Consider the following 10,226-nt stretch of genomic DNA (forward strand, 5'->3'; position numbering starts at 1 on the left):
TTTTTGAATGCAATCATCTTTGACAAATTGCTTCTACACTCCTCGCGCTTCCTCAGGTCATCCTCCAGCTTCAGACAGACCCGAGGGCTCTGCTCTTCACAGTTCAGTTTGATCTGTCGGAGAGGGATTCTCCTTTCAGGAGCCCCAACCCTCCCCAAGCACACCGACAGCCCCTGGCTTCTTGCAAAGGCTAGACCCCCTTTAAAGCAAGGTCCCCAGCTAACAGGCCTGCATCCGCAGCAGTTCTGCGTGAGTCACAGAAGCCCTACGTGCACAGCAGTGAGTTAATTCTCCCCATTTTAAAGGCCTTTCTATGAAACAAGATTTTATTTTCTTTTTTTCCTGGCAATTTTCGTCAATCAGCACACACTGTAGCCACCAATTAGCAGGCAACGTTCTCCTTAGGCCTTGACCTCTCATACATGTTACATTTACACGATGCATTGATATTGCAGTGGTTCAAAGGGCATACATAATGCTGCTGTAATGAACTTCTCCATGAAGCAGAGCCCCTTCCATCCTCTACCCCATTTTTGGCTATAAGATAACACACACAACCGAGCCAGCTTTTTCATATGCTAGGGCTAGTTATTTATAGCTGACTGTTAGGAAGCAACTTTCCAAGGCGCAGACTTTTAGCCAATTCTGCTCATTATACGAGAGGCCAAATGGCAAACCATTAAGCGGTTCCAAGCCACCTCTCCGATCGAACGCAGTGTCATTAAACTGGCTTTCTGCACGTCCTCAGACTGAGGAAAGGTATAAACACAAAGCGCTTCATCTTCTAAGCTACGCTTAGCAGATTTCAAATACAATTAGCACTTACTAAGATGACATAAATCCCAAATTGGAAGTTGTAAAGTCTGGAAACAGTCCTGTTATTTTACACATGCAGAAAATGTTAAGAAGGAAACTTTAAAAAGAGCAAACACATTTTCAGGAGCTTCTGACTCTGGAATGCTTTGCACTCCTAAGAACATAAAGAAAAAATATGTTGCGAATTTAACTAAAAAAATACATCCCTAACATGAAAATGTAAGGGTGACTGCACAAGGCTGCACCACAGATCCAACTAGGAGAATGTCTTGTCTCAGAGTCCACATGGATGCCTAGAAAAGACTGTAAGGACAGAATAAGCAGGCGTGTTTCCTGAGCACTCCAACAACTGGTGTCTCTTGAGCCAGACATTGGTTCTTTACAGAAAATAAACCTCAGTGAATTTGTCCCCAGGGACTGTGCAGCGTCCCCTTTAGCCTGTATGACTGCTTAGCGCACCGTGATGCCCACTTCTCAGGTCGCTTGGCTCCGTACGAGGAGCTGTCCCCACCTGCCTGTCTCATTCCTGCTTCCTGCCAACTCGATCCCTCAGCTCTGGGGCTGGGACTTACTTCTCCACATCACATACAATATTTTATATTCCCACTCCGCTATCTCATTTCCATACTGAAGCATCCCCACTTAGTCATTCCTTCCATGGAAACTGTGCTGGGTCTCTAATGAACTTCACAACCCTTCTCTGAACTGTCTCCTGTTTTCTGATCTCTCGGATGGCAAATAAGAATTGCACAATTATTTGACATATTGAAGCTATGGATTTATACTGTGGCATGATGATAGCTTCAATCCTTTCCCAATAATTCCAAATACTTTTTTTTTTTTGATCATATAAAAGCATTTTCATAGAAAGGCATCTAAGAGCCTTAAGATCTTTTTCTATTACGTCCTAATGCCAGTAACTTTTTTTTTTTTTTTAACAAACACAAACAAAATACAAATCCCAACCTAATAAGCATTTAGGAATAGCTTTTCTTTCCTTTTTTTTTTTTTAAAAAAAAAAAAAAAAAAGAGGAAAACCAGAGAGTATTCTCTAAGTTTGTCTCTGTTACAGTATGTGTAAAACATCATAAGGAAAGTACATATTAACTGCAGAAGCTTGTTTGCTGCATTACCGTTGAGCTTGCTAGACCTTCGGAAACAACTCAAAAACCCTGCAAAGGACTCTAAAGGAAGAGTCTTGAGGCCTGCAATTCCCCCTATAAAGAAGAAAAAAAATCGAGTTTCCTTAAAGCCCCAGAGAAAAAAAAAAAAAAAAAAAAGTCCTGCAAGAGGGTAAATCATATGCTCATACATCATTAATTTCTTATTTCTAATTATTTTGAAAACTGACACTATCCAGAAAAACAGAGAAAAGGCCACAGCTCCTTGCAGTCACTATAATAAATGATGTATCCATTTATTAAGTCACCCTCTGACCAGGTCTGGTAAAGTATTTCATTTTCTGACAACAGATGAAATAGGCACAGTGATCTGTGTGGCAAACATCACACCTCTGAAACAGAAAGGATTTTGGTTGAAGACAACTGTATTTGTAGTCTTAAAGTAACTCGTTGATGTAAATACATAATGGAAGAAACACAAATACAGTAAAATTAATGCCAATATAATTATCTACTAAATTAATTATTATTATAATAAAAAAATGTATTTCCTGACAAGTAAAAGCAGGTGGTCTCATTTTTGCCACCACCATTACTCCCCTTCCCACTGAACAGGGAACAAACAACCTGTGGGACAGAGGCAGTGAGTAACAGCTTATCTTACGTACACACACGATGCCAGAAACTGAAGTTAGCCAATAACAAACACTAAGGTTTATCTGACTTGCCAGCTTGCTCTTTGTGAACTGCCCTGCACGAATCCTTCCAAAGTACAACAGGACTTCTCCAAAATTAGAGAGGCCTGAAAATTATCTAACCTGTTACTGCTGCAGTTATTTCTGGGCACACAACAGAGACAGAAAAAAGAAAAACAATGAACTACCAGCACGAAGAAGAAAATGTAACCTGACGAGTTTGAATCCAAACCTCCCTGCTTGTGCACATAACCTGCACTCAGGAAGCAGCCCCCTGAAAGCAGCTCCGGTGTGCTTTCAGCAGACCAGCAGGGAGACAGAGCCCTGCCCAGGGTGATCCTGCAGGACCCCCATGGTGGTATCTGGTGTCCAGCTGTGTGTGGACAGACACTGGAAACCACCAAAAGCAAATGTTCCTCTCCTGTGACTACCTGCCCAGCTTACATGTCTGGCTTCTTCTGACTGCTGTTGGGTATAACTAGGTGGAGTGACTCCACCCAAATCACTTCTGTAACAATTAACTAAGGTGTATCAAGGACGTTGAAGGAGTAAGGTAAAGGCAGAGAAACTAGTAGCGCTATTTCAGACATGCTAAGAAATTTGCTTTTAATGAAGAAGTCACCCAGCACACCAAAATTAAAGATCTGCATTTTGATTGATAAAATCCCATAGTTCTCTGAAGGAAAAAAAAGGAAATCAACAATATTAATCTGTGAAAGTTTATCTTGACTTCTTTCTGTTTCCCAAACTATTTTCCCATTTCTTTCAGTGCATTAGCACCTTCACCCCTAATAAACAGAATTGCAGAATAGTTTGGGTTGGACCTTAAAGCCCACCCAGCTCCACCCCCCTTGCCATGGGCAGGGACACCTCCCACCAGACCAGGCTGCCCAAAGCCCCATCCAGCCTGGCCTTGAGCACCTCCAGGGATGGGGCATCCACAGCTTCTCTGGGCAGCCTGTGCCAGTGCCACACCACTCTGATTAAAGAATTTCCTCCTTGTATCTAATCTAATCCTATTCTCTTTTTTACCTCTTATTAAAAGAATGACTGTTGCTGTTTTTCAGATCAACATAAAAAAAAATACAGGCACCAAACTCCCTTTTCACCCTATTGCACTAGTGATAACACACAGTGTACTTTTGTTTGAGCACTGAGCAAGCATTTCTAGAGAAATATTTGTTTTCTGACAAAGAAAAGGCATAGGCCTTATGTCAGGAATGGAAAGAAAAGTCACAGATAAGAACACCATGTGATGTTAAGAACTGGTCTTTCTAGGAATGTATGAGATGCATAAACAGATTGCAATTTAAGAAACTGAGAGTACCTTATCCCAACAATTTATCAGTTTATCAACTGACCTCTGACTTCACATCAAAACAGAGGTATTGAATAATGCATTCTTAAAACATAACTTTGCCTCGATTCCATTAAAATAGTCCATAAGAAAAGCCCTCAATGTGGTGCACATTACTAGGATTCAATACAGTGCTTTCATCTGAAAAAAAATAAATAAATTATGGCACAAAGAACTCAGAGGTAAGATTATTTTGTAAGTAGGTACATTTAAAATAATTTGCACACTTCTTTTGCCTGGAAGCATGAACTCTGCTCATTCTGACTATATGGGGAAACTGGCAAGTGCCAGTTGCCTTCCTAAGACACAGGCAGCACAAAGTGTCGAACTGGAAGAGTGTGCTTTTGAAGCCAAAGGCTCCAACTCTGAACTGCTGAGCCACAATACACCACCAAATGGCACAAGAACTTTTAGGAGCCAACAATTCTCAAGAGGGAGACCAAGATAAAGAGATTATTGTTTACCTGCCAAGAAACGGCCCCCAAAACAGCAGTTGCGACAAGGCTGAAAAATACTAGCTGTTCTGAAATTAAGCAGAAGTGACGCATTCCTTTGGATGCCATAACTCTGTCGAGGCTGTTGTTTTCTGCACGGTGGGTATAGTATATCTTGTGACAGTCATTTAGTTTTGTGTGAAATCCCCAAAGAGTTATAAAAAAAATCACGTGACAGATCATCCAAAAAATTCCAAAAATAGAAAAACCTGGTATCACAAAATACCAGAGATCCAAATCGCGCAGCTTAAAGGCGGCAAGGATGAAAAAGATCAGTTCAACGACTCCAACTGAGATGACAGAAAGCCTTCTGCAAATCTTACCACGGTACAGGTAAGGTTTCCATCGTTCAGTAACAGAAAGTCCACTGAAGTAAACGTCGAGAAGGGGATCTGAGATCAGGCAGCTGAAGAAACACGCCAAGGCAAATGGGTTTGTGGGAATGTGCAGCGATGGAAAAAAAAGTAAGGATGTAATGGCTCCAAAAATTGCCAAATTTGGAATTGCCAAAAAAGACTTCATACGTAAGTCAATAATTAACACGGCCAAAGCCATAACCAAGAGAATGATACTCATAGATTCTTCCACCAGCATCGTTGTGCTGGCGATTGCAAACCCAACTAGCTCCAAGAACTCAACTGTTGTCAGCAGAGTCGGTCGATGATGGATACAACCACAAATCCTCTCAACCAAAGCACACAATACCCTTAAAACAATGGCAGAAAGGAGCAGATATTTAGTCGCTTCTTCTTTCACATCATCCTTGAAGGCAGAATTATTAAGAAAACAGAGAAGGCCAAGCAAAAAACCAAACCAAAGATTGGAGAGACTCAAACTTGCTGTTTCCATTGAAAAATAGTAGTAGAGTATGCTGGCAATTCCAAGAACAAAGAGTCCCAGAATAAATATTACCAAAATCAGTGCATCTGCAGTTTTTTCCCATCTGACATAAAGGCCCATGCAAATGGCAACCAATAAGTTGATTCTGGCAAGATAGCCCAGATATCTGACCGATGAATGCATGTTCACTTCTCTGTTTGCTTCTTCTAGTCTTGTCATTGCTGCGTAGAGACAATGACTAACACAGTAACGCAGTGACCTACACATGTAAACTGCAGTTAGGGGGTTTTACCCACTTGACTGAAAGAAAATATTTGGGTTTCATCCAACAAATGCAATGTAACAGCTGTCTTCTGTAATATCATTGCAATTACAGTGGTCCAGAATCACTGAAGTCCTGGAAGAAGAATTAAAAGAAGCGTTAGTGGCAATTAATTCAATTTAATCATACACAGCATAAACATGACACATTCACTTAACATCTAAATTAAAAAAACACATATCAGGGAAGCGTATTCTCAAGAGTCAGTCAAATTGGGGCCATTATTAAAATAAATGTATGTGAAAATAATATTATAATTTCATAATTTGAACATATGAAAAATTTAAACCAAACCTTGCCCATTCAGCTTTTCAGTAACACCCATTGGGTATCTATATCAGATATCTACAGGTATCCAAAATATTTTTATGATACCCATTACCTTCTAAAACATTTCTCTATTGTTTTAAAGCATTGTTTCATTTCAGCACCACATTTTACAAGTTCTCACTTTACACTAAACATTTTCGGTATGTTTTGCAAGACTTCTTTTTAGTAGTCGAATAGCTACAAGGGTTTACAAAAAGAACTTCACAATCAGTTAATGAGCTTCAAAACACAATAGATCACAAAAAAGCAATTATCATTATCTCCACTTCTGGGAAGGCGAATGGATACACAGTTTATCAACTTGTGTGGCATTCAACATATTCAGAGATAAAATCCAGCCTTTTTTTTTTTTTTTTTTTAACGTCAACTCAAAGCCTTTATTTGCATCCCTGCGAGACACTTTTTCCCTACCAAAAAGACACACAAATAAAATGAACAAGATAAATATTATATTTAGAATGTATGTGCTCCTACCCAGACCCATTTAACCACTGGTTTTCCTTTCAATATAGTATAGGAACACATAATATTTTTTTTATTTTTATTTTTTTTTGGGGGGAGGGGTTGCAAGAAAACGTGGCTATGGAGATATCCCTTGAGATCATCAATAATTTACAGAAAATGTTTCTTCCTGGTCTGAACTGGATCTTGAAACACAAGGATTATTCTAATTCTACTGGTGTTTAATTTTATTGAGTTTACACATAAAGAATAGCATTCATTTCCATAATTAGAAACAAAAGTTCTTGAGGAAATTCTATTTCCACCAAAATCTGTATTTCACTGTATTTAATGATAGTTTTCTACTTCACACAATGTTGTCAGAGGCAAAGTTCAAAGCTCTCTTGTTAAAGGCAAAAAAGGTTTGTGCTTCAAAGCCATAGCCCTGCTCTGTATGCAGAATGTGTTAGAAACAACAAACTGGTAAGAGTTACTCCAAGAACAAGCTTTCTGAGAGCTTACAGGTAAAGGAAAACACACTTACTTCTGCTTTTTGAGCATTTTGCACCTAGAAACTCTAAACCAGGAGTGACTGAATAAATAAAACAGAGCCTACACCTCCAGAGAAAGTAAGACAGAAACCAGCAGGTGGATCAGAAGAAAATAAAGAAACAATACAATCAGAATCAATATTTTTCCCTTGCTAATTTTCCTAAGAAGCATCACAAATTAGAAAGGGCTCCAGAACAAATTCCCTTAGCTAAAATGTACTGAAATCCTGTGTGATAATTATATTTACATATAACGTTTGTTTCACAATGTATTAACAAAATGTTTATCTCAGAGTACAATTAGATAGGTTACTGGCAATCTCCAGCAAGTAAGAAGACTCATTTGTAGCCTCTATCATTTCTGACGTAATTACCTAATTGCCCATCTTTCAATGACTTCTGAAGAGTTAATGGTACGAGAGAGCAGATAATGCCTCGAGAACACTTAGAGCTAGTGTTATAGCTTACTGCTTTCATTTATAATGCTGAGGGAAGTATTAAAGGACACTTTGACTGAAACTCCTAAGACTTCGTTCTCTCTTCATTTTTATTTTTATTATTTTTTTAAGTCAGGCAAATCGGTCCCACACTTTTGTTGTTCACTATCTGCTTCGGCTTCTCTGAAGACTGACACGCCGTATCAAACCAGCTTAAGTAACTGGTGCAGTGACAAACCAGGCCTAGGGAATTCTAGTTTTTAAATTACTTAATATCAATAATACATATTTTCAAAATATCTTAAATACCTAAGATACATTATAAATATTATTTGGAAAGAACTGTGCATTAAAAATCTCTTTAATTAAAACAGCATACATACGAACTACTCAAAAGGGATGGTTATTACACAGTGCCATTACAAGTTCAAGTTCTTTGAACTTCAGCAAAGTTTTTTCTTAGCTCTCATTATTATTAATGTTTGATACATATCAACTTAATTTTGAACTGCCTAGACACTTAAGATCTTGTAATATTTCTCCCCTCACCTAGTGGAATACTTTCAAACTTTCCTTTATTTCCTACTTCATACAGACAGCACAGCTCAGTTAGCTATCATATTGCTGGTGGCACCATATCAGGTTATTACAGCACTGGTTTCACTCTCGTATTCCTGTAATACAAACAACACTCACGTTACAGACAACCTGAGCCTTTTATTTAAACTCCTGCGTGTCTTCTCCCCCCACACCAAAGTCACCAGTTAGTTCTCATTGAAACCGTGAGTATGGAGGTGTGATTTCATATTTTCTTCCCTCTCTCAGTACTGATACTTGACTGCTGCTACACTGAACCATCCTGTCCTGTTACTTCACTCACCGAACCTTTCTGGAATCCCTCTGAGACGAGGGACTGCTGCTGTAAGTGTGCGTGCAGACAACAGCCTCACACAAGCCACCAGACCAGCCCATGTACAAAAGGCGTAAGCTCCCAACGAATATCCAGCTTAAAATTCTGCCGCTGTCACTAAATCCTTTTTGGGTAGGATCAGTGCAGAAGCAACACCACCACCCCCCCAGCAGGCAAGCAGCCACTCTGAGGAGCAGAAATCCTCTGCCCAGTTCAGCGCGTTGCTGGCAGCAGGTCGTGAGAAATGTGGCACAGACGCTGCTGGTGCTGCCATCGATGTGCCCGCATGGGGTGCCAGGGCCGGGAACACACATGGGTTTAGAGCAGAAAGGCTCAGCAAGTGCTGAGTTATCTGCAAAGTGACAGCTCGGACTTAAATTTGACCTCCTCTTCCTGGCTTTCCAGCAAAAAGATGGGCTAGTAAACCCTGCTACTGACCGTGAATGTCCTCTGAACCAAATCATGTGGTCAACTTTCTGGTCAGAAGAAGAAAAAGTAGTGTTTTTGTGATTTACATATCGCATCTCGCAGATATCACCAACCTGCGGTAACACAGCAACTCCAATGGGAAACTTCTAGAGCCGATTTATTCTTTACAATGCAACTCTTTGCTACTTTTGTCGCTCGTTTGTGCTTATACTTTGAACAAAGACAGTTCAAAGTTTACTTATTTATTTATTTTTTCTTTAAAGTAAAGGCCTTAATGTTTCAGGTTGCATCATCCGCGTTAAATGTTTGAGCAAATCAAACTTAGACACAAAGCAAACAGAACGCGTGCGTTTCTTTTTAAATGCTCATCAATTTTCGCAAGCCTGCGGTTTTAAACTGAACCTAAACCCAGATCTAAACTTAAGCTCAACTATCCAAGAGCCTCTTTACAGATACTCGGGAGCAGCGTTCCCAAAGCAGTTTTTAACGTGATTTGCAGGAATCGAAAGGAAAGCCCAGCAAAGCAGCTTTGGCAGCGTACCAGCAGCTGGCTTCGAGTTTGGGTGAGACCTCTGGAAACTGGACAGTGGCGGTCTCTTGGCTGGAGCTGGCCTCCTCTTTTATTCACCCACTTTCGCCCAAGTTTACAACAAAAGCAACTCCGGGAGACTTTAAAAACCAAAAAAGCGCTATTTATGCAGAGCATCATCTGAGCGCCTCAGACCGGCGGGCATCCGCCTCGGCCAGGGCAACGCGCCCGGGGGGTCCCCGGCGGGGCAACACCGCCCGCCCCGACCCCCAGCTCCCCCAAATCCCCCTTCCCAGAGCCCAGCCCCCCCCGGGGCTCCCCGCCGGGCCGGTGCCGAGCCCCCCGCTGTGCCCCGGCCCCGCCGTGCGCCCCCTGCCCCCACCGGCCCGGCCTCACCTCCGCGGGCGTCCCGGCCACTCCCCGCCCCCCCGCGCAGCGCCGCCGCCATCTTAGGGCTGCGGCGGCCCGGCTACGGGCAGCGCGGAGGCTCAAAAGGCGCCGCCCGAGCCCCGGGCCCGGCCCCTGAGAGGACTGCGGGGGGATCCCGGGAGGCCAGGGTGAGGCGCTGGGGGGGGAGCGGGCACCCCCGCCGCTCCCCTGCGGTTAGAGGAGGTGGGGATGGGGGTGCTGCGGCCCCCCCCGCAGCCTCACACAGGGAGAGTTGAGCAGAGGGGGGATAGGAGGGGGAAAGACGCGTCCTGCCCGGCACACAGGCACAAAATGGAAGGGGGGGGGGGGGGGAGGCAGCCAGACACACGCCCAGCCTGCACAGGAACCCCTCCTAAACCCTCTTCCACATTTAAGTAAAACTATCCAATACTCCTAAAAATTATTATTTTAATCTGAATGTTTCCTTTAGAAGCACCTGCTACGGATGCTGTGGTAGCATCATGAAAAACTCCTACTTAACGCTGTGTTTCTTTAACTGTAACTTAGGGATACACTTCAAGCAAC

At 42.0% G+C, this 10,226-nt stretch overlaps 1 protein-coding gene across 3 annotated transcripts in view; it reads right to left on the minus strand.

Annotated features, from left to right (window-relative positions):
* Positions 1-9,959, minus strand: part of TMEM168 (transmembrane protein 168) — a 25,872-nt gene extending 15,913 nt beyond the window's left edge. Inside the window, exons 1-3 of one of the 3 annotated variants that reach the window (XM_084521252.1) lie at positions 9,669-9,959; positions 7,954-8,078; positions 4,454-5,720 (exon numbers count right to left, since the gene is read on the minus strand). In XM_084521252.1, the coding sequence (XP_084377378.1) occupies positions 4,454-5,590 (1,137 nt within the window). In that variant the 5' untranslated portion in view covers positions 5,591-5,720; positions 7,954-8,078; positions 9,669-9,959. Of the gene's footprint in view, positions 1-4,453; positions 5,721-7,953; positions 8,079-9,284; positions 9,519-9,668 lie in introns of those variants that run through there. The other 2 variants (XM_084521251.1, XM_084521253.1) reach the window with 2 other exon arrangements.
* Between the last annotated feature and the right edge of the window lie 267 nt (positions 9,960-10,226).

This window comes from Aythya ferina, assembly GCF_964211825.1.
Source record: "Aythya ferina genome assembly, chromosome: 1".
Classification (NCBI taxonomy): Eukaryota; Metazoa; Chordata; class Aves; order Anseriformes; family Anatidae; genus Aythya; species Aythya ferina.